General features: G+C 66.7%; 5 protein-coding genes across 5 annotated transcripts in view; 2 read left to right on the top strand and 3 right to left on the bottom strand.

Annotated features, from left to right (window-relative positions):
• Positions 1-71: 71 nt before the first annotated feature.
• EMIHUDRAFT_225078 (protein disulfide isomerase) lies at positions 72-720 on the bottom strand (the record flags this gene model as incomplete). Its single annotated transcript, XM_005790187.1, has 2 exons — positions 72-286; positions 363-720. The coding sequence occupies 2 exons, from the start codon at positions 718-720 to the stop codon at positions 72-74; spliced, it is 573 nt and encodes a 190-aa protein (XP_005790244.1).
• Positions 721-3130: 2410 nt separating this feature from the next.
• Positions 3131-3727, top strand: EMIHUDRAFT_109609 (hypothetical protein; the record flags this gene model as incomplete). Its single annotated transcript, XM_005790186.1, has 1 exon — positions 3131-3727. The coding sequence occupies one exon, from the start codon at positions 3131-3133 to the stop codon at positions 3725-3727; it is 597 nt and encodes a 198-aa protein (XP_005790243.1).
• Positions 3728-5967: 2240 nt separating this feature from the next.
• COPE1-1 (COPE1, epsilon subunit of the coatomer) lies at positions 5968-7281 on the top strand. The gene is made up of 3 exons (XM_005790185.1): positions 5968-6413; positions 6576-6619; positions 6690-7281. The coding sequence occupies exons 1-3, from the start codon at positions 5973-5975 to the stop codon at positions 7066-7068; spliced, it is 864 nt and encodes a 287-aa protein (XP_005790242.1). The 5' UTR covers positions 5968-5972; the 3' UTR covers positions 7069-7281.
• Positions 7282-9155: 1874 nt separating this feature from the next.
• Positions 9156-9643, bottom strand: EMIHUDRAFT_225073 (hypothetical protein; the record flags this gene model as incomplete). The annotated part of the gene is made up of 2 exons (XM_005790184.1): positions 9156-9406; positions 9493-9643. 2 exons carry the CDS (start codon positions 9641-9643, stop codon positions 9156-9158), a joined length of 402 nt encoding a protein of 133 aa, XP_005790241.1.
• A 5992-nt stretch (positions 9644-15635) lies between these two features.
• The window catches only part of EMIHUDRAFT_466966 (fatty acid synthase), a gene marked incomplete at its 5' end in the record, with an annotated part of 12157 nt that continues 4707 nt past the window's right edge, over positions 15636-23085 (bottom strand). Inside the window, 8 exons of the mRNA XM_005790183.1 lie at positions 15636-19122; positions 19190-20293; positions 20356-20748; positions 20815-20967; positions 21266-21484; positions 21591-21758; positions 22396-22554; positions 22728-22993. Of these exons, the coding sequence (XP_005790240.1) occupies positions 15706-19122; positions 19190-20293; positions 20356-20748; positions 20815-20967; positions 21266-21484; positions 21591-21758; positions 22396-22554; positions 22728-22993 (5879 nt within the window). The 3' untranslated portion in view covers positions 15636-15705. The remainder of the gene's footprint in view (positions 19123-19189; positions 20294-20355; positions 20749-20814; positions 20968-21265; positions 21485-21590; positions 21759-22395; positions 22555-22727; positions 22994-23085) is intronic.

Raw genomic sequence — 23085 nt, 5'->3', positions numbered from 1 at the left:
TCTGCGCCCCGCTCGCGCAAGAGGTCCTTGTGGCGTGTGCACGGCGAGGGATCGGGTTTAGCTACGGCGGCTCAGTGAAATCCGATGCTCAGTGAAATCCTCCGATGATCCCAGTTTTTGGTGCTGTCTCCGCCTACTGCACGGAGCAGCCACCACCCGTCAAAAGCTGCACCCAGGAGCAGCCATTCCCGCCTGCCTTCCAAGACTTCACGCAGCCTTTCGGATTTCTCGTCACAGCCGCTCCCGGGATATGCAAGAGCCGCCACAGGCGTCGTTGGCGCACGTGCTGAGTGGCAGCTGCGCTGGAAATAAGGAAGAGGCGCGTTACTTCATGCGGAAGCTTGACAAACACACGGCGAGACCGATAAAGCTCTTCATCTCGGCCTCGCTTCGGTCGCAGCTGACAAAGACCACGGCAAAATCGGCGCTGTGCGCCGCGCGAAGCTTGGAAAGCTCCGGCGAGAACTTGCGGCATGGGGGGCACCAGCTTGCGGAGAAGTACAGGCCAACGATCTTGCCACCGAGCGCTCCGGCGCTTTGCTGGACCCCAGCGTCGTCCTTGAGGATCGTCGTCGAATAATCGTCGCCGAAAAGCAACGGCAAGACAGCTCCCGCTGGCTTCGACGGCTGCTCCAAATCTGTTGCCTGCGGCACGATGCAGCAGACGCCGTCCGCATCGCAAACCGCGGCGGCAGACTGGTCGCTCGCACTTGCCGCCATCCCGGCAACTCGAACTAAATGGGCCAACTCTGCTTGAAAGAATTTAAAGACTACCTCGCACGACACGGCACGGGCAGCGCGCACTCATTTAAAGAATTTTATTTGCTTTGATTCAGAATTTTTCCCTCGCACGCATTCAGAAAAAACGTGGAAAGAAACCACACCTATCGATTTCCGCAAAAATCTAAGTAAGAAACCACGGCGCGGCGCAGGCGCGGCCCCGAGAAAAGTCCAGACACGAGTGTGAACGGGAGCCCCAGCTCAAACTTTCTCTTCGCCTGCGGCGCGCGCACTTGTCACTTTCTTTCCAAGTTGCAAGTAGTCTTGCGGTGTTCTGAGTCTGAAGACTGAACTGAGTGGAGTGGATGGAGGCGTGTGTGTGCGTCTTCCCGTCATCCAGAGAGCAAACTCGGCGGCAGACTCTGGCACCGCCCTCGCGCCTCGGCCTCGCGGACCGCATCTCGTACCTTGAGCCTAAAATCCTTCGATCGGGCCGGCTCTGGCTTGAGTGCCGGCCGGAGCTAAGAAACCACGGCGTCGGGTGGATGAGGGCTGTGGAAAGGCCTAGAAACGGCGGCGTGCCGCGGAATCCTGTTTGAGCACTTGAGCACTGGATAGGGTCGATTCCGCATGGTACGGGACCCCTCGATCGTCTCGCCCTCCCTCACTGATGTGTTCATTGGGGGGGCGTCATAACAAACACGGTACAGGATCGAGGTGCACGCTTGCCGAAGCAGTGTCGTCCCCCCTCTCCCCGACGGCGATGGCGGTGTGACCGATCGAGCTACAAGAGGAGCTTGTTCGGCATGATCGGGGTGAGCCGAGCAACTCCTCACTTCCTCAATGGGTGAGCTTCAGATCTCAGGCAAACCTTCCCCCTCACCTTCGGCTCATGTGGATTCGAACCACCGCCGGGATGGAAGCTTCCTGCTTCCATCTTGAGAGACAGCGCCGCCTTTCACCTGTATCAGAGCATCGGGGGTCGTGTGGTGCTGTGTGTGCTTCCGTTGTGTGGAGGAGGAGGCAGAGAGGAAAGGGGGGGGGGGAGGGGGGCGGGCGGTCTTGGCCGGGCGGTAGAATTTTCATAGCAACTTGTGGACGTTACGACACGTGTGCGTTGCCAGACTCACTCAGCCCTCCCTTCCCTTCAGCGTTTTGAATCGCCGCCCCCCTTTGCTGTGCACACCCCGCTTCTTCCCCCCGCGGAGGCACCGCCGGCCGCCCCCCCCCGATCCCCCATCTCCCCAACCACGCCCCCCTCCTCCCCACCCTCCACCCCCACCGCCTCCTCCTCTGTCGGATCCCACCCCCTCTTCCTCCCCCGCTCCCCACCGCCCCCCTCCCCCTCCTCGCCCACGCCCCCCCCCCTCTCCGCCATCCCCCTCCCCGTCCCGCGCCCCGAGCCCGGGCGCCTCCTCTCCGCACCCCGCACACAGCACCCCCCCATTCGCGGAGAGCACCCCGTCCTCTTCATGCAGCCCCGGGCTGTCCCGTCCATAGGCGTGCCGGAGGTAGAAGGTCGCCAGCACCCCATGCGGGCCGCCGTTTCCACCGAGTTAGCCCTGGGCCCCCGAGGACCCCTCGGCTTGCCCTTATCAGAGCGCGGCTTCCTCTTGCTGGAGGTGGCCTCGAGCTGCGCCGCTTCGGCCAGGATCCCCTTCTTCAGCAGATCGCCGTGACAGGACTCAACCCTTCCCGCGCATAGGAGCACAAGATCCGTGCCGTCTCGAACCTTCTGTGCCAGTTCGCGAAGCGCCGCCGACTCCTGTTTTCTTAATGCCCGCAACCCACTGCACCACAAAGCTCCCTGCCCTCCCTCCCTTGGGTTGTAACTGGCGCGCACTGCCACTGGCACTACAGGCATAAAGAGTCTGAAATACATTTTCCCCTGTTCCCTGCGGCCCTGGGGATAGGTAGGTCTCCTGCCGGCGCCATCCGTGTCTCCCAGCGGAGGCATCGCGTTTCGAGCCACAACGGACTGCGCGATCCGCTTTTCCGCTTTTCGGACCGAGGCTGGTCGAGAGGAAGAGGCTGCCGTGCGAGCCGGCAGCTGGCTGGCTCGTCGTGGACTGCCGCCGGCGTCTTTTCCGGCTTTTTCTCTGATAGTACGGTCGGTACTTTCGTTTACCCACACCAACTAAGCGAGTAGCCGCGCATGAGTAGGGAGACCGTGTGTGGTGTCTTCGCGGCCTAGATAGAGAGAGCACCCTCTTGTCGACTCTTATTACTCTATATTCCGGATTTTAGCCCTCCTGTCGAATTCCCTGTCGCTCTGGTGAGCCTTACCAGAGCGAGGAGCCGAGGACCAAGGCGCGTTGTGAAGACCAAAGCATTAGTGTCTGTAGGAATTCCATGTTGTGATGTTAGAGGACTTCCGGAGGTGCGACTGGACTGGCTTCACTGATCTCACATGCACGCCGCGTCGGTCTTCGGCCGCCGGCTTCTGCTCGCGGCATCTCTCGCGGCCCGCCCTGCGATGCGGCCAACTCCAGCGGCGGTGGCGGCAACGCCGGCGCTCGAGTTCTCCACGTCGTCGAATGGTCTGCAGTGGGCGGACGCAAAGGTCGGCAGCGGCACGGCGCCGCAGGCGCCGTGCCGCGTCGTGATCGATTACGTCATGTCTACGACGGGTGCGAGGTACGGCGCCAAGATCGATTCGACAGCCGAGAGGCAGCAGCCGTATGCGTGGGCGCTTGGCGACGGCTCGACCATCCCGGGCCTCGAGCAGGCGGTCGCGGGCGGCGGCGGCGTGCCGCCGATGTTGCCAGGCGGCGTCCGGCGCGCCATCATCCCCTCCTCTCTCGCGTACGAGGGACTCGCTCGCCCGCTGCCGGGGCTGCAGTACCAAGAGTGCGGCGGCGGCTTTGGGCCCATCCCTCCGCGGGAGGTGCGGCCGGGCGACATGGGTGAGGGCGCGTTCCAGCGCTTCAAAAACATCTACTGCAACGCGAACCGGCCATACCAGCCCGACCTCGTGATGGACATCAAGCTGTACGGGAAGCGATAGCGCACGGCTGTGATCTGTGCGAAGGGTACGATATGCCATCGCACATCCCTACACACTACTATACTTCAGGTATAGCCTAAATAAATAAATAACACGGACCACACCTCGCTCTACTGGGAGATGGGTAAAAAGGAGCAAGTCCCCGCCCTGCGGTCTTTGTGCAGGCTTCTGTGTGGGTGTGGTCGGCGACTATATTATATGTAGCAGCCGCTCCCGCCCGGGGCGCCCCGCGCCCGTTTTCGTCGTGTTTCGGCGGTTAGGCTGTATATACTTTTCCTCTCGGTCTCGCACCCCGTCTCTTTTCCTTTCGTTTTTTCTCTACAGCACCCTCTCTTTCCCTCTCTATTTTCCCGGGGAAACCATCAAATTTTCCGGGCTCTGAGCCGAGTCTGAGGCTGGTTTGCCGTTTCGTTTGGGCCCAAAATCAGCCAAATCGGCAAAATGCCGGGTATTTTGCGGGTATACCTGCGGAAAAACCCGGGTATACCTGGAAAAAGCCCGGGATGTTGCCGGTTTCCTCGATTTTGCCTCAGATTTTGCCCCAGACCAGCTCTCAGACTCAGGGAAACTCGCGAGTTTCCAGAATGGAGCACCAAACACCCTCTGTTTTCCCTGGAAATTCCCGGAAACGCAAAGTGCTGGGGGCCCTCTGTTTTCCTTTTTGTTTGCCGGAAAAGTATATACAGGCCAATGTTTCGGTTTTGAGAGAGATTCTCTTCGGTTTTGTGCTCTTTGGAGCACTTGGAGCACTTGGAGTGCAGTCGGCAGCCTCACATCCAGGGCCGGGGAGCTCAGAAGCGCACCCAGCGGGCCGGATGATCGGGATCGGGCTACGGGCTAGAGAGCCCTGACCCCTAGCTAGGGGGGGTGCGCATTCGCAGGGCAAGGGCCTTAAAGTAAACACGGGTCTCCGAGGGTTAGCTCCGCGCTCCAGGTTTCCCCTAGCAGCAGAACGCCCCCTCTACTCGGAGCTATTTTCTTTCTTTTTTCTACTCGGAGCCAGTGATACGAGAATACGCACATGTTACGAGAATACACCCTGCCCCCACGAAGTACCTGTACTACTCGACGATAATACAAGAATACGCAGCTTGGAAGTTGCAGACGCCTATAAAGAAAAAAAAACAGCAAGCTAAATTTCGGCGGCTAAAAAGGAAAGGACCGGCGCTTTTGATCGGCAAAGCAAAGTTGGAGTAACGGCGACCGCGTCGCCACAATGCCAGTCGCCTGTCGAGCAGCCTTGGCGGCGCGCATGCGCCGCAGGGTTGACCGACAGCCGCGCGCCTCGAGCCTCTCGCTCCTCTCGCGGCACGACGCGCCCCGCGCGCCGGTCAGCGCAGCAGGAGTATTGCGACATGCTGCACAACGCCAGGGACAGCACTGAGAAGCTGGCGCCAGTCGCCCACCAGCATGTCTCAGCACCGGGTGAGGGAGCATGCTGCGCACGCTGATGCAGCACGAGGTCACCACCAATCAGGCCCTCACGCCACTGCACGGCCGCCCTCGAGCACCAGCAGCCGCGCTGCGCCATGCTCAAGCTCAGGAGGCCACCCTGCTTCTCGCAGCTTTGTGCAGCGCAGCGAGCGAGCAGCGCCGCACCAGGCGGACCCATGGCATGCTCAGCCAGCCGTGAGGCGGAGGCAGGCCGAGTGAGCGCGAGCCGCGCGGGAGGCCATGCGCCGCGCACCGGCGAGCGAGCGGCACGAAAGAGTGCAAGTCGCGCATGCTTGTGCGTAACGGACTTCTTTGAAGACCAACCGTTTCGGTTTTGTCGCATTGTGGGCCCGCGCACTGAAGAGTAGTACTGTCGTTTTGTTGGTCCAATCTGAGGACAAACACAACTCTCTATATTGCGAGGAAATTGAGCTTCCGTGGTGCGATCCTGGCCTCCACCATCTTTCGATATTGCTCGCACACTCACCCACTCGTGCGCGCTCTGACACATAGGGAGGTGCCCGTTGTTGTGCCTTAAGAGCGGGCACAAAAATGTGAAGAGCTCGATGGGGAGCGAGAACGGTCAGAGGAGCTCAGCGAGGACCGAGGTTTCGGAAGTCCGCCATCATGCGGTCAGTTTCCCCCCAGGTTTGACTGCGTAGGTCGCGGAACTCGTTAAGTACTCCTAGCCTTTCTCGGCCTTCGTGTGCATATCGGCTGCTCCGCGGCACGGGCAGTCTCGTCCGGAGCAAATCTACGATTTTTATAGGCAGGTGAGGAGAAATTTTTTTTGCGCAAGAGTTCCGCCGCGATGGGCGACCTGTACGGGTTGCGGAACGCGCTCTACCTGGGCAACTACCAGCAGGCGGTCAGCGAGGCGATGAGCCTCGGCGCGAGCACCGAGCGCGACTTTTTCATGTACCGCGCGCTCATCGAGCAGGGGCAGCACCGGGTGGTGATGGACGAGGTGGGGGCGCAGGCGCCGGTCGCGCTGCAGGCGGTCAAGATGCTCGCGTCGTACCTATCGGGCGTCTCCAAGGAGGCGGTGGTAGCGCAGCTCAAGGAGTGGCTGACGGACGCGACCGCGCAGGACAACTGGCAGTTGATCCTCGTGGCGGCGACGGTGTTCCTGCACGAGAGGGACCACAAGGAGGCGCTCAAGATTTCACACCAGTCCACGCAGATCGACGTGATGGCCCTCGTCGTCCAGATCTACCTACAAATGGACCGCCCCGACCTCGCGCGCAAGCTGGCGCGCGCTGCCCGCCCCGCCTCGCCGCCCTCCTCCGCGCCCTGCGCCAAAGAGGCCACATGCCGTTCGACCCCCTCCCCCGTCCTTGACCCGCCCTTACCCCTCCGCCCAGTGACCCCGCCGGGCCACCGACCCCCCCCCCCGCCCCGCCCCGCCCCGCAGGTCAAGTCGATGCAGGAGCAGTACGACGACGACACGCTGACAAAGCTCTCGCACACGTGTACGACCCCCTTGACCTCGAACCTTTTAGGGAACATTCTAGGAAGCTCCCCATAGGCTCTCGCACGCGTGGACGAGCCTGTGCGAGTCGGGAGGCGAGACGGCGCAGGATGCGCTGTACGAGTTCCAGGAGCTGGGCGAGAAGTACCACATGTCGCTCATGCTGCTCAACGCGATGGCCTCGTGCAACATGCACATGGGCCGCTTTGACGAGGCCGAGAGGCTGCTGCAGGAGGCGCTGTCGCAGTCGCCGAACGACACGACCTCGCTCATCAACCTGGTGGTCTGCCTCAACCAGCTGCAGAAGCCGGCGGAGGTGATCGGGCGGTACACCTCCCAGCTCAAGATCTCCGCACCCGCACACCCGTGGGTCGCGAAGTACGGCGAGCTCGAGACGAGCTTTGACCGGTGCGCCAACCAGCTGAGCAAAGAGTGAGCGCGGCCCCAGGAGTCGGGAGCGGGGCGACAGATCACGAACCGCTCTGGCCGCGTGCCGGTCTGCGAGAGTGTCTAGAGAGGGCTGTGGTAGGAATCTGTGGGCTATGGCCTGGCCAATTCGGCAATTGTGCTATGGTGCACAAGCCTCGCTGCTGACAGGCGGTTCGTGAGTGAAATTTCAAACTTTCACTTTCACATGTGAATTCATGAGCGATGAAGTAAATGAGATCAAGCTCTGGACGCCCCTCCTCAAGACCTCCTCGACGGGCGTTGGCAACGCCTCGAGTGGCGGCACGCCCGCCTCCGTCGGCCACTCCTACGCCTTCGGCAACACCGAGGAGAAGGCCCGCCGCCTGAACATGGGCTGCAAGGCGCGCGGGCAGCCCAGCCAACCCTTCTCCCACAAGACCGGCCACGGCTACGTCAAGGCGCATCGCGGTTTCTACCACGACGCGATCTTTGTGAGAGAGAGATTTTTAGCAATACCAAACAAATCTAACACTCACACGTCATTTATCTTTGTCAAGCGCAACAACTTCAACCTGCTGCTCCACGAGACGTTCGGCGGCGGCTTCTCGCCCACCGCCGTTCTCAAGCTGCGCCGCCTCGCGCGCAAAGTCGCGCGCGGCAGCGTTGACCGCACGGCCTACTCGCCCAAGTACTCGCTCTCTTTTATGTCCCACCATGCAGAGCGCATCTCTCTCTCTGTTGTGCGAGGCGTGAACCGCGCCATTCGCTCTCACCTGGCAACCCTGTCTGCACGTCTCGCGCGCGCGTGAACAGGGCTCCAGGCCCCAAATTACGTGTGAGTGTTAGAGTTGTTTGGTATTGCTAAAAAAAAAGAACTGAGAGAGAGAACTTCACATGATCATGAAACAGTATTAGGAATTCCTACGTTGTTACAGTTTTTCGGCCGCCCCCGTTTCACTGAAGGAATTTCACAAGTTTGCAAAAGTGCAAATAGAGCAAAGACCAAAGAAGACTTTGCCAAAGTACACCAAACGCGGTGAAAGCGAGGAAGTACGTGGCTGGGAGCTCACAGCGATTGTAGGAAATGAAGGGAACAAATCACGGTCGCGGCCTTCCGACTCACTCGCGCCTCCGCCTCGTCACTGGCACTATTGTAGCCCTGACCGGTGCGCGTGTGGAGTTGAAGTTCCGGAGTGTAAAATTCGAACGCGTTCTCTCACGGTGACCAAAAAATGTCCGCCTCAGAGGCACCTCCGGAGGCAGGCCGCCGCACGCCGGCGATACAGCTCCAGCTGTCGAGCTGACCCGCAGCTCCTCTCAGAGCGGGAACTGTGACGAAAGTTGACTGAGGGGCAGGCGGTTGTCAGGAATCATCATACGGATCACATGGTGGCTCTCTCATGACGGAAGACCGCCCGACCACTCCTGGGTGGCACTGCCCCGGTGTCGCTCGACGTCCTGTCGACAGCGTCCCGACAGCGACACAGACCATGTGGGACGCGTCGAGTATCGACCTCTAGCTCTACTGCTTACCCAGCCTTCGAGTGTATCCTGACTGTGGTCCCACTCTCCCACACCCACTGTGGTGTCCACCTCAGAGACCGCAGGAGGTCTCATGAGGGTCGATGGGACTGCCAACCCCACAATGCCTAAAGACCCAGCCCAGTCATCAGATGGAGAGCCCACAGTAAACTGTTAGCCGTAACTACCGTGGCGTAGTGTGTCTCTAGTGACCGTTAGTGAGAGGGGGGAGGTGCAGGGGAAAAGGCGCGCGGAATCCGCTCAGACTCGGCAACAGCGCAGTGGCGCTTTTGTGCACATGCTTTTTGAGAGTTTTGAGTGATGTGAGAGGAGTGTGACAGTCTCTCACGGAGCAAGGTGACCTTCGCCGAGGGTGTCTCAGAGGTGTCTCTCTCAATGTGTCTCAATCCTTCAGAGCATCACACCACAAAACACACACACGTCTCTCTTTTACGATAAGAGGTGCCTGTGCCGTTGCGCGTTGGTTTGCGCCAATCTTGAGACAAAGTGAGACTGTGGCTTGGACGAAAGACAATCACACCTCTCTCAGAAACAGCCGCAGAGCCGGGACCGGCCAAGGCGAGGATGGCGCCGCTAGCCGCCTCCGCCAAAGGCATTGCGCAGCTTCCAATAGAGGAGGACCGCGGCGATGAGGGCGAGCACGGCGGCGGTGCCGATGAGGCAGCGCCTACAGGGGCGCGGGTCACCGGTGGTGGTGGAATTTAAGAGCTGCGAGAGCGATGAGGGAGGGAGGAGCGCCACGCGCCTACGCCGCGCCAGCCGCGCAAAGAGGTCGCTGATGGTCTGCTTCGTGCGGCCCAGCTCGTGGTCCGCGGCCTCGAGGCCTGGGGTGGTGGAGGGGTGGACAGGTCGAGGGGTGTGGGAGTGGAGCCGTGGCTGGCTGGCCGCAGCAAGGCTCAAGCTGCCGCACCGTCCGCAGCGCCGAGGAGCTGCTGCCGCTGGTCACCGAGCGTGCCGAGGACGTGGGCGCCGACACGCTCCGTGCGCTCGGCCGTGAGCTTTGCGCGGCTCAACGCCTCCTCGGCGTCCTGGTAACTGGTGGTTAGCGTGTCTCCGCTCATTACCGCGAGCCGGCCGCCGGCGCAAAACCGGGCAAACGAACAAGAGTTTTTTTCGTGAGGGGGCCACTAGCGATCCTCCCTCCAGGGTTTGACGACAGCGTGGTGCCTAGAGCCTAGTGCTACTGTGGAAACTTAAGTGGAAACTTAAATTTCCTCCATTGTGCTCATGCGGAGCCTTTTATTTCGGCGTGCCGACATCTGCCGCTTTTCTTGCGCAGCAAGATTGGGCGTCTTCTGTCGCAGTCCCTTTGATGGGCGGCCCTTGGGTGGGGCCACCTCGATCCCGGATGTTGGTCAATACAAGAAAGAAACTACTCCTCCCACAAGCCAATGGTGTCTAAGTAAGCGTCTCTGACACCGTCCTGGAATGCATGCACAGTCACAAGCGGTGTAGAGGGACTCACGTCGCGCCAGGGGGGCGGAGGAGCAGCAATGACCAATGTCCGAGAGCGGTCCCGAGCGGTCTCGAGCGGTCCCGAGGGCCCCGACCGAGCCGTCCCGAGCCGTGACCCTCTCATCGAGAGTCAGTTGATCAGCTGTTTCGTCCCCTTTTGCTGGCTGTCAGTTGCACCCTATTGATGAGGACATCAAACTCACTAGTGCCAGAAAATTGCCACTGCACAAGGTGCTGTGCGGCAGCACCCAAGCGCCAAGGGCTATACAAGCACCCCAAGGGCTGTTTCATCCCCTTTTGCAGCTCTCAGTTGCACTACTGAATGAGGGACATCAAACTCACTCGGACTCAGGGCCGGTGCTTCGACGCAGCACATTGTGCATCGTGGCAGCATCACCATAAAAACATACATAGGTAGGAAGGTGAAGAAGCAAGAACAGTCCACGAGCCACACGAGGGCTCCCTCGACGCCCCTCGAGGCTCTATTTTATTTTTTATGCGGCTCGGTCTCTCTCTCTCTCGCTATAGGACGGATAGCGCGAGTTATTTTCTGGCAGCGTGCCAATGCGCACGGCTCTACATCTACCACGCACAGCAGCACATTGACGCCGAGAGCGAGACCCAACGCAAGAGACAAGACACGCACACCGAAACACAACACTCGGACTCGCCCGCGGCTCTTCCCGGCACTGTCGTCATACACTTTTCCGGCGGACGCTCCCGACTCCTCGTCGCACCCTTCCTCCCACCCGCGCAGCCGCAAGCCACCCTCAGCCCGTTCCGCCCGGCTCGCCTCCCGCGGCAGCGTCGCTCCCCGACCCATCGCCCTCCTCGTCGAGGCGTTGGTACAGCGTCTGCCCTCCGAGGCCTAAACAGGCAAGGCGGCAGACGAGCATCAGAAAGAGAGGCGTGAGCCGTGAGGTCCGCACGCAAAGGCGCAGTGCATCAACACGGAGGAGGGGGGTGATGCGGCCTGGGTGTGTCGCGTGTGCTAGGTGGGGTAGAGTCTAGGCTGTGCGCCGAGCGACGCGAGGGTCTCGTCCGCCGCCGCGGCGGCGAAAGTGCGGCGCGGGAAGCTCGACACGAGCTCGAAGTCCGTCCCGTCGCCCAATGCACCCACCCAATCAAACACGTCGCGCAGCGGCGCCTAAGGAAGGCGCTAGGAGGTGTCGCGGAAACGTCGCGCCATGCCCAGGAAGGCGCTAGGAGGTGTCGCGGAAACGTCGCTGGTGAGGACAACAAGTGCGCGACAATCTCGCCGCGGCGCCTCGAGCGCGAAGCGGCGCGCCACACGCCGCCCGTCCGCCAGCACCGCCTGCAGGCTCGTCACGCCCGGCCCCGCAACCGGCTCCGTGCCAAGCGCCGCGCCGCGCGCGCCCGCCTCCGCCCGCCTCACCGCTCGTCGCTCCTCCGCCGCCTCCGCCGCCGCCGCCTCCGCCGCCTCCGCCGCCGCCTCCGCCTCCGCCCTCTGGTCAGCCTCAAGCGCGAGCGCATACTCGGCGTCCTGCAGCGCCATCAGACCCGCATCCCCGGCGCCGCCTCCGCCCTCGCTCCCGCCCTCGCCGCCGCCGCCACCGCTGCCGTCGCGTGCCGGCTCTGCCCGTGGCATCTCGAGCGACGGCCGCGGGAAACCGCTCGCCTCCGCATCGTCGTATCGCCGCAGCAGCCGCGCCGCCCGCCGCGGCGAGAACGGGTCGGCGGCCGCAGTGCCGGCCGACGCGACAAGGCGCGCCGCCACGGTGGACGGGATCGACGCGTGCGCCCGCCCCTTCGGCATGGCGCGTGGCAGCAACACCACCTAAGGTCAGGTGAGGTCAACGTGTCCACACACACAACGGTGGTGGGGCAAGGCCCAAGCGACTCTCGCGACTCCACACTTCGACAGGCAGGAGCTGGCACGGCATTCAGAGTGCGAGGCCCGGCGCGCGGGTGAGCAACTTGCCCCTCGCCCCCCCAAAACCAACTCCCGCACACACACGATCGCACCTCCCGCTCGCCCCACAGAAGCGCGATGAGCGGTGTCACGTGCGCTGCGCCGAGCGCCGCCAGCCAGAACGCCGCCTACGACCCCGGCGAATCTCGGGTCAATCTCGCGTCATCTCATCAGGGGTCCGCCGCCAGGCAGAGGGAAAGAGAGAAGGGGGGCAGGGGGGGTTCGGGGGTCGAGAGATCGAGAGATCGAGAGATCGAGAGGGGAGGGGAGAAGAGAGGGAGAGAGGGAGAGGAAGGGGGGGGAGGGGGGGGGGAGGGAGAGAAAAGGGAGAGAAGAGAGAGAGGAGAGAGAGAGAAGAGAGAGAGAACGAAAGAGGGGGGGGGGCAGGGGAAAACAAAGCGCCTCCGGCTCGCCCACGCCCATCCGCAACGGCACCACCCCGGGGGACTGCAGCGCCGCTACGACGTCGCCGTCCGGCCAGCAGTGTCGGACCTAGAAGGTTCCTAGAAGGTTCCTAGAAGGTTCCTAGAAGGTCGCCGTCCGGCCAGCAGCTTCGGACCAGACTGAGCGAGCCAGCCTCCACCCCCTCCACGGCGACTACCAGCAGCGACCCCTCCCCGCGCGCAAGCCGCCGCAGCGCGGCGCTGCTCTCGCCGCCGCCGTTGTGCCACACCGCGCTCCACCTACAGGAATGCTCCGAGAAGGTTCCGAGAATGTTCCGAGAAGGTTCCGGTGTGCCACACTGCGCTTCACCCCGCCGCCCCCTGCCCGCCCCGCCCCGCCGCCGCCGAAGACGACGACGACGACGACGACGACGCCATCGCCGTGGGCCAAGGCGGCCGATCGGCCGCGATTCTTCCTCTGCGCGGCTTCGGGTTGGCGGCCTGCGTCGCGAGCACACCAGCAGCGGTCAGGTCGTGAGCTGCAGGCGAAAAGGCCGCCTCGAGCCGTGAATCGAGAGAGCAGAGTCAAAGGGCTGCGAAGAGAGGGAATACAGCTGCTAGACAGCCGAGTACGTGTTCTCTCGAGAGGAAGGATAGTACACGGGTCCGTAGTCCCGCATCTAGGGGCTGGCGGCCGCGGCATCAGACCCGGCCGGCGGCGTAAACATGCGCGGCGGCGAAGGAGGCGGAGTGTGGCCACGTCTCGCCGCGCCGCGCGCACGCGCCATCCAGCTCCGCTGGACCGCTGAGAAGCGCTGCCTCTCCTCCGCGCGTTCACCGCCGTCGGCTGCCCCGCTAGCCGCGGCAGCCTCGCCGTCGCCGTCGCCGTCGCCGTCCGCCTCCTCGGCCTCCTCGGCCTCCTCGGCCTCCTCGGCCTCCTCGGCCTCGTCCACGCTCCAGACATCACAGCCAGCGGCGCCACTGCCGCCGCCTCTCCTCCCCGCTCGCACTGCGGGAGCCGCATCTGCCCTCTCCCCGGCGCCGGCACCGCTGCCTCGGCCGGCGCTCGCCGCCGCGGGCCGCCGCCTCGCACCGGCGCCGAACCGCGCATTCATCCACGCCGCCCGGCTCGCGGAGATCGCCTTTGCCTCCTCGGCCGCCGCATGCGCCCTCGCGAGCTGCCCCGTCTCGGGCGCTATCGCGAGGCCGACTTCGCTCGAGCGCGCAGCAGCCGCGTCCTGCCTCCGCTGGTGGCGGTTCATCCACACCCACGCGACTCCGAGCAGTACCACCGCCGTTGCGGCCGCGAGAAGCGACAGAAGCGGGGACAGGAGCACAGCCACGCCGCCCGTCTCTGGCGGCGCCTGCACGACGGCCTCGCACGCGCTGCTGCAGGATGCGAGCATGTATGCAGGGTTGCTGCTGCACTCTCCGCGCCGCGCCCAGTCGGCGCACAGGGCCTCGCTCGGCGGGTCGCTGGGATCACCGTCGGCCATCGTGCTGCTCTCTCCTCGACTCCCCTCGGCAAAAGATGCTGCTTGCCGCACACTCCTCGGTGGTCGGCCAAGCACAGCGCCGACCGCCGAGGTATTTCTTCTGTGTACCTGTGTCCGCGCCTGCCCGCGCCCTTGTTGTGCCAGTGTGCTGTGAGAGAGGCTTGTATTCTAGAATTCTTCTCAAGAACAAGGCTGTGAATGCCCCCATCCCCTGGGCCAGGGCTCGACCTCAACCTCTCACTCACAGGTTAGTTAGGTAGGTCGCCTGCGAGCTGCGTGGTGCGTGGATCGCGTCACACCAATCCTCGCTACCCAACGGTCTCGGTCTCGGTCTTAGGTCCTGACAAGGGACACGACAGGCTCGCAGCGCGGTGCTCGGTGGACCCCCAACTCCACTGGCGGTCTCATCTCAGTCTAGCGACCGCCTCCAGCCAACCCTTTTCTGCCGTGGGGCTCCTGTCGTTAGACGTGGAGACGCGAGGGTCGCCCCCCCTTGCCCCACCACCTCGTGTGTGTGGAGAAGTTCACCTAACCTTACCTTACCTCGTACCTCACCGCAGGACGAGGGTCGAGGCGCATCTCCGCGCAGCACAGTCACCGACGTGTCTCAAGGCGGCGAAGCTCGCCCGCCGCGCTGCGCGGCTTTGCCTGCTTCTCCCGTCGCGCGCAGACGTGGAGCGCACGGCCCGCGGCCGAGCGATCCACGCCGGACGCTTCGAGGCGAGGTGCTCGTGTCGGACCCGGCGGGGGGGTTCCGCTTCCACGTGCAGGAGCCGGGCGCCTTCCTCCCTTTCTGCGTCGCCTGCCGCAATGAGACACGCTCCGCGGCCCCCTAGCAGCCTCCCGAACAGTAACAATCGATTCGCACAGTAACGTCTAACCGCCCGCCGCGCGGCCTGACTCATCATCACCTCCCTATTTACATAGGTAGAAAGGTGAAGAACAGTCAGGCTCGGACTGGACACCAGCGCGGTATGGGTGGACGCGGGACAGATGATGACGACACGCACGAGCGACACAGACACAAACAAGCTCACAAGACACTCAGCCAGCGTGGCTGCCACACACCCTGAGTTGGCGTACACATAACTCAAGGCCACATCCTCCCTGTCGCCCCCCCCAGCACTCCAAGGTGCCAAAGGAGTAGGACACAAACAAGGGCACAACAACACAACAGACGACAGGAAGTAACATGTGAGACTATAGAGCAGGCTTGCTCCGCCTCTAGCAATCTCGCCGACCGCGAGGCCGGACAGGACCGTGTGTGGGGTCATGACTCATGTGAGGTCAGGTGTCTCTATGGACGCCCTCCTCAGAGCGAGAGGCTAGCGCGTAGCGGCCGCACAGTACACAGTCACAGACCAGCGACAGCGCCATCGGACGTCTTTTCTTCTCAATAACGAGCAGCGCTCTCTCCGCAACTCGAGATCCCTCGAGAGTTCACGCGGAGTAGGCAGTAGGCTGGGGCCCTGGGGCTAGAGCCGTATACCAGACAGCATGCTCTGCAAGCAAGCTGTAGCTGACCTTTCACGGGAAAGAATTTTACCCTGAGCAACAGCAGGCTGAGTACTCCCTCGTCCGTGCTAGGAGGGACACCGTGCTCTAGAGATCGCACGAGCACGGGCGGGCGGGGCGGGGCGGGGGGGGGGGGGGGGGTGAATTGCTACTCCTAGGGTCAGTTTAACGACCTGACCAGGTCGGTGGAGAGTCTGAGATGTGCTACTCCTTGAGTCAGTTTAACGACCTGACCAGGTCGGGGTTTTCACGCAGCTTCCTTACAACAAACGCACATGGCGAGCACTCACGCCCGATACTACACTCACGCCCAGTACTACACTCACGATGAGGCTCCGTGTTCAGATGAGCTCCCCCACGCGGCCGAGCAGCGCGGCGAGGGTCTGGTTGGCGTTCGAGAAGACCGAGAGGGGCACCTCGGTGCGGAAGTGCTTGTTGAAGGCGTTGCGCAGCTGCACCAGGTCGAGCGAGTCGAGGCCCAGCTCTGCGAGCCGCGTCTCCAGCTCCCACTCGTTGAGCCGCCCGCGCATCCACGCCTCGGCGCGCGCGCGCCCGTTGGCGGCCTTCGCCTCGGCGTCCAGCTCCGGCGCAAGCACGCCGCCCGCCTCCGCGCCGCCCTCCTCGGCGGCGCCGCCGCCGCTGGCGACGACTGCGGCCGACGGCACCGCCGCCGGCGAGCGGCGGACGACCCCTTGCACTAGCGGGTGGTCGGGCCACGGAGATCGCCACCAAGACACGTCGGCGATGCAAAACTGCAGGTTGGGCTCCGCCTGCTCCGGGTGCGGCGCCGGCGCCGGCGAGGAGGGTCCCGAGGCAGCGAGAGGAGATGCCGAGCTCAAGGCCGCCGAGGCAGCGGGCGGCGAGGCGGCGGGCGGCGATGCGGCGCCCGCCCCGACGGCGCGGACGGCGTGCGCTATGCAGGCGATGGCGGCGCCTGTCGCCATCGGCGTCTCGCCACTCGCCACCGACAGCGCGTGCGCCTTTGTGCCCTCGCGCGCCATCCCGACCTCGCCCCACGGGCCAAAGTTGACGGTGAGGACGCGCGGCGGCGAGCCGAGCTCGGCGGGCGGCGGCGGCAGGCCGAAGGCCGCGGCGTGGTCAAAGATGGCGTTGGCGGCGCAGTAGTTTGCTTGGCCCGCGTAGCCCAGCAGCGACGACGTGGAGGAGGAGAGCATCACCCATGGCGGCGAAGCGGAGGCGCGGGCGAGCTGCCGCAGCAGCGGCAGCACGCCCGCCTTTGGCGCCACCACGGAGCCGATCCGCGCCTCGTCGAGGTTCGAGATGAGGCCGTCGTCGAGCACGCCCGCGAGGTGGAAGAGGCCGCCGAGCCGCGGCAGCGCCGCCCCGAGCGCCGCGAGGCCGGCGCACCCGCGCAGCGAGTCGGCATCGCCGAGGTCGGCAGCGAGCGACGTGACGCCGCGCGGGTGCGGCGCGCCGCGGCGCGAGAGCAGCACGACGTGCGCGGGCGGCACGCCCTGCGCGTCGAGCAGCCACTCCACCAGCGCGCCGCCCAGCCCGCCCGAGCCGCCGGTGACCAGGTAGGACGCGGCGGGGTCGAGAGCGGGCACGTCGGCGGGAGGAGGCGGAGGCAGCGAGGCGAGGCGGGGCGCGCGCGGCGGCCCGCCCGCCGCGTCGAGGAGCAAGTCGCACTCCTCCCGCCGCGCGGCGGACGAGGCGGCGATCCACCGCACCCAGCCGTCGAGCAGCGGCCGAATGGCGCCGAGCCGCGAGCCGACCGACCGGTCGGCGCCGAGCAGGTCGGCGTCGGCGGGGAGAAAGAGGCGCTGCACCGACAGCTCGGGCATCTCGAGCGGCGCCGCCTTGGACGCGCCGGCCGCCAGCGCCGAGCGCGTGTCTGCGCTGCAGACGAGGACGACCCGCCCGCCGCCGGCGGCGGCGGCCGCGAGGAGCAGGCGCAGCAGGGCGGCGCACTGGGCGCGCTGCGCCGCCGGCGCCTCCTGTGGCTCGATGTACACGAGCAAGCCGAGGGTCGTGCGCAGCGCCGCCGCGTCGCGCGGCCGCAGCCCGACCTCGTCCGCGCCGAGCCGAAGCAGCCGGGGCGGCGCGGCGGGCGGCACGGCGGGTTTGGTGGGCGGCGGCGCAGCGCGAGGCGGCGGGGCAGCGGCCGGCGGCGGCGCAGCTGCCGGCGGCGACGGCGGCGTCGGTGACGCCGGCGGAGCTCGCTCCCCGTGGGCCGCGTGGAGAGCCTCGTCGTCCGAGTCCGCCTCGGCGGCAGCCTCGCTCTCGCCGGCGCGCGAGGGCAGTCGGTCCCACCGCACTGCGTAGAGCGGCGCCTGCGGCAGCAGGCGCCGCAGCAGCAACTGCATCAGCTCCGCGGATCCGCTGGTGAGGATGTCGTGCCCGCCCGCCAGGGTGTGCACGCTGCGCTTCCCCGACGTCAGCGACAGCCAGCCGCCCGCGGCGGAGGGCGGGAACGACGCGTCCGAGTCGCCGCAGCAGATCTGCAGCGCGCAATCGAGCGCCGCGCCGCTGCCGCCGCCGGTGGCGCGGCGGAGCGCATCGGCGACTCTCCGCTCCGCGCGCCCGTCGGCGCGCAAATCGGCAAGCAGCGTCGGCAGGAGCCACTCGCGGTACGCGGCCGACGCGCGCACCTCGGGCGAGGCGAGTGAGTACGAGTCGAGGTCAGCCTCCGAAGCGGCGACGAAGGAGCCGGGCGCCATGCGGCCGGCGACGTGTAGTAGGTGCGGCGGCGAGCCCGCCGCCTGCAGGTGGAGCGCGACCTCCGCAGCCAGCATCCCTCCCATCGACCAGCCGACGAGGACGATCGCCGAGCCCGCCGCGTCCGCCGCGATGCGCGCGGCGAGCTCTTCGATCATCTCGGCCTCCGCCTCGGCCGCGGCGCCGGCCTGCATCCCGGCGGGCGCCACCTCGCCCGGCCACGTGTGGTCGGCGAGCGCGCCCTTGCCGGGCGTCTCGACGCCAACCACCTCCATCCACTCGGGCGCGCCGGCGGCGAGCTCCGCGAACGCCGCCGTCGAGCCGCCCGCGAAGGCGAGGCAGTAAGCGGACACCCACCGCGAGCCTGGCGACGCGCGGCGCAGCGGCTGCAGCGCCGGCAGGCCGGCGGGGTCGAGCGGAAACTTGGAGGGCGGCGCGGCGGCGGCGAGGAGCGCCGCCTGCGCGGCGCTCACCTCCTCCGCCGTCGGCCGGACGTACATCGAGCGCTCGGGCTTGAGCCAGTGCACGGCCGGCTCAAACGCGTAGCCCGGCAGCCTCGCCGCGGCGTACCGCCGCGAGCCGTGCCGCGCGCGCCGCAGCGTGAGCGGCGCGCGCGCCTCCCACAAACCACACAGCGCGTCGGCAAACACGCGCTCGTCGGCGGCGCCGCCGGCCCAGTCCTCGCGAGGGTGGCGCAGCGTCGAGAGGACCGAGAGGGCGCTCGCGCCGTCGGCGGTGCACTCGGCGAGCAGCGGCGCGAGGGATGAGCCCGACCCAACCTCAACCGCGAGCAAGCCGTCTCCTCCGGCCTCCTTGGCGAGCGCCGCGAGCAGGTCCATGTTTGCGTCCCACCGCACCGCGCGCGACACGTGCCCCGCCCAGTACGACGGGTCGGTGGCGGTGGCGGCCTCCATCCAGCCGCCGCCGCCGTTGCACGCTAACGGCAGCTTTGGTGGCGCGAGCCGCACGCGCGCCAGGACAGCGGCGAGGCCGTCAGCGACCGACTCCATCAGGGGCGTGTGGTAGGCGCGAGGCAGCGGCAGCCGGCGCGAGCGGACGCCCTCCGAGTCGAGCAGCGCCTGTGGTGGTGCGCTGGTGGTGAGCGATCTCATAGTTGAGGAGTGAGACGCCCGAGTCGAGCGGCGCCTGAACTGCGAGCAGCGCGTCGTCGTCGCCGGCGAGGACGGTCCGGCCGCCGCTGTTGCGCACGGCCAGCCACACCTTGCCGCGGTGCGACGGCATCGCCGCAACCTCGGCCGCGCGCGCGGCGCTCAGCGCCACCGCGAGCATGCCGCCCGGCTGCGCCTCCTCGGACAGTCGCGCGCGCGTGGCGATGAGGGCGAGCGCGTCCTCCTCGGGGAGGACCCCGGCGAGCGTCGCCGCGACGAACTCGCCGATCGAGTGGCCGGCGAGGGCGGCGGGCGCGAGGCCGTACTCCTCGACGAGCGTGCGGCCCAGCGCGAGCTCCGTCACGAAGATGGCGGGTTGCGTCACCGTCGGCGCGTCGAAAGCGGCGCGGAAGCCGTCGGCGTCCTCGGCGCCGGCGGCGGGGAAGAGCCGCTCGCGCAAGTCGAAGCCGAGGAGGGGGCGCAGCGTGGCGCACATCCGGTCGACGTGCCGCCGGTAGGCGGGCTCGGAGCGGTAGATCCCCTCTCCCATGCGCGGGCACTGCGAGCCCTGGCCGGGGAAGAGGAGCACCACCGGCGGCGTCTTGCCCCGGCGTCTTGCCCCGCCGCCGCCGCCGCCCGCCGACTCGAGGTCGACCATGCTGCTGCTCTTGCTCGGCGATGGCGACGCTGGGGCGGGGGCGGGGGCCGGGGCGGCGGCGGCGGCGCGCAGCGCCGCGACGGCCTCGGCGCGCGTGGCGGCGGAGACGGCGACGCGCTTGGAGAAGAGCTCCCGGCCGCCGAGCAGCTGGGCCGCAACGTGCTCGAGTGGCGGCGCCCCCTCGCCTTCGAGGGCCGCCGCGAGCGCCTCCGCGGCGCGTCGCGCCGCGGCGCCCGACTTTGCCGAGACGCAGAGCATGTGCACGGCACGGCGCGTCGGGGCGGCGGCGGCGGCGGCGGCGGATGCGGCGGCGGCAGCGGCGGCGGCGGATGCGGCGGGCTTGCCCGCGGCGCGGGGCGGCTCCTCGAGGATCATGTGCACGTTGGTGCCCCCGATGCCGAAGGAGGAGACGCCGCAGCGGCGCGCCGCCTCGCTGGCCGCTCCCGGCACGCCTGTCGGCCTCGCCCACGGCACAGCCCCGGCCTAGAGGAGGTTCCGAGAGGGTTCCGAGAAAGTTCCGAGAAGGTGTGCCTCGCCCACGGCACAGCCCCGGCCTGGTGCACGGCGAGCGGAGTGCCGGCGAGGTGGACGTTCCTGTTGAGCTTGGCGAAGTGGGCGGTCGGGACGAGCTCCGCGCGTGAGAGGCAGAGCAACGCCTTGTGCAGCCCCGTGACGCCCGCAGCCGCGTTGGCGTGGCCGAGGTTGCCCTTGATTGAGCCGAGCGAGATGAAGGTGCCGCGCGACGCGGCGGCGGCGGCGCCGGCATCCGAGGCGGCGAGCGCGTCAGTGAGCGCGCGCGCCTCGATGCCATCGCCGATGAGCGTGCCAGTCGCGTGGCACTCGACGTACGAGAGCGACGACGCCGCGACTCCTGCCACGCCGAGCGCGCCGCTGACCGCCGCGCGCTGGCCGGCCACCCCCGGGGCAGCGTAGCCAGCCTAGAGGGTTCCGAGACGGCTCCGAGAAGGGTCCGAGAAGGGTTCTAGGAGGACGAGAGAGCCCGCCTTGCGGGCGCCGTCGTTGGTGACCGCGTAGCCGAGCAGCCTCGCGAGAGGGGCGTCGGCGGCGGCGTCGGCGTCGGCGGCACGCTTGAGGACGACGGCGCCGACGGCGTCGCCGAAGACGGTCCCGTGCGCCGCCGCGTCGAAGGGGCGCACCTTTTCCCACGCACGCGCGAGGGGTGCGTCAGGCGTGCCAGGCCGGAGGAGGGGGGTGGGGGGTGGGGGGAAGGGGGAAGGGGAAGGGGGGGGGGGGGGGCGACAGGCACAGGTACAGGTGTACAGGTGCACAGGTGTACAGGTGGACAGGTGGACAGGTGCAGTGAGGTACCCTGGCGAGGCGCCGCTGACGCACGTTGTGGTGGTGGAGGCCTCTCGCTCGGGCGGCGGGGAGATGTGGGGAGATGTGGGGAGATGTGGGGAGGCCTCTCGCTCGGGCGGCGGGGGCGTCTCGCACCTTGCCGTCGATGGAGGCGACCAGCCCCTCCTCAAAGACGTAGCCGTGCGATGGGAAGGTTAGCGCCGACGCGCCGCCGAGGGCGAGGTCTGCCTCGCCAGTGAGGAGGGGCGCGGCGGCGTGCGCGACGGCGAGCAGCCCCGACGAGCAGGCAGAGTTGACGGTGAGGGAGGGGCCCATCAGGTCGAGGGCGTACGAGAGGCGCGTCGCGATGTAGTCCTGCAGCGCGGTGCGGGGGCACAACCAGAGTCAGGGTCGCTGCTGGAAGGGAGGTGTGCGGCTGCTGGAAGAGAGAAGTCCCCTCGCGCATCTAGCGGCGCCGGTCCTTCTCGGAGCCAACCTCGCCCAGGAAGATGTCGCCGGGGGAGAGGGCGTCCTTGAGCGGCGCGCCATCGAGGTGGTGGTGCATGTAGCCGTCGATGCCGGGCGCCGCAACCACCGCCGTCCGCTCCGGCGTGCCGGAGAGCGGCGCGTACCCCGCGTGCTCGAAGGCCTGCCACAATGATGATGAATGGTGATTGATTAGTCATCGTTGATTGCCCCGCGTGCTCGACGGCCTGCCACGCAACCTCGAGGAAGAGGCTGGAAGTAGGAAGTGTCTAGGAAGTGTCTAGGAAGTGGCTAGAAAGTGGCTAGGAAGTGTCACCTGCCACGCAACCTCGAGGAAGAGGCGATGCTGCGGGTCCATGATGGCCGCCTCGTGTGGCGAGAGCGACCAAAACGCCGCGTCGAACCGCTCCGCGCCGTCCACCAAATACGCGGCGGGCACGAACCGCTCGTGGGCAAACACGTCCGCGCCCACTCCCTTGGCGAAGAGCTGCGCGCGGCTCCACATCGTCAGCCCGTGACCGCCTACCGGCCGAGATTCGCCGAGATGAGCCGAGACCCGCCGAGATTCGCCGAGATCGGCAGCCCCGCGGCCGCCGTCGCGCAGCATCTTCCACAGCGCCTCGACGCCGCCCGCCTTTGGGAGCACACGCCGAGAGTAGCCGAGAGTAGCCGAGAGTAGCCGAGAGGAGCCGAGAGTAGCCGAAAGGAGCCGAGAGGAGCCGAGAGGAGCCGAGAGGAGCCGAGGGGAGCCGAGGGGAGCCGGCGCCGCCCGCCTTTGGGTACCGGCCCGCCATGCCGACCACGGCCAGCTCGCGCGAGGCAACATCCAGAGGCGCAGCGGCGGCCGGCGCGGCACGCGGGGTGGCGCCCTCTGCCCTCGCGCGGACGGCGCGCGCGAGCCCGGCGGGCGTCGGCGCGTCGAAGAGGTCGAGCACCGTCAGCGAGATGGCGAGGCGCGCCTGCACCCCCGCACTCGCGCCTCAGGCTCGGGCGGACCTCGGGCCATCTCGCACCAGCTTGGACCACCTCGCACCAGCTCGGACCACCTCGCCCGCAGCTCGCGCACGAGCCAAACGGCGCATCTCGGCGCATCTCGGCGCATCTCGGGTGATCTCGCCTGTATCTCGCGCACGAGTCGGGCGGCGAGCAGCGAGTGGCCGCCGAGGTCGAAGAAGTTGTCGCCGCCCTCGACGTCGGGCACGCCGAGCACCGAGCGCCACACGGGGAGCATATCACCCTCGAGTGCGTCCACCGCGCTGCCGTCGGCCGCCGGCGCGGCGGCGTCGGCCGACGCGGCGGCGGGCGGCGCGGCGGCCGACGCGCGCAGCGAGGCGAGGGAGAGGTTTGGCCTTGGTAGCGACCGCCGGTCGAGCTTCTTGGACTCGGCGGCCGAGAGGCCTGGGGAGGGAGAGTGGGCGATGGGGGTGGTGGTGGTGGTGGTGGGGGGGGGGGGGGGCCAAAGGAGGAAGGGTTAAAGGGAGGGGGGGGGG

Source organism: Emiliania huxleyi (assembly GCF_000372725.1).
Source record: "Emiliania huxleyi CCMP1516 chromosome Unknown EMIHUscaffold_121, whole genome shotgun sequence".
Lineage (NCBI taxonomy): Eukaryota > Haptophyta > Isochrysidales > Noelaerhabdaceae > Emiliania > Emiliania huxleyi.
Note: the sequence above shows the minus strand (reverse complement) of the source record. Positions and strands in the feature narration are given on the sequence as shown.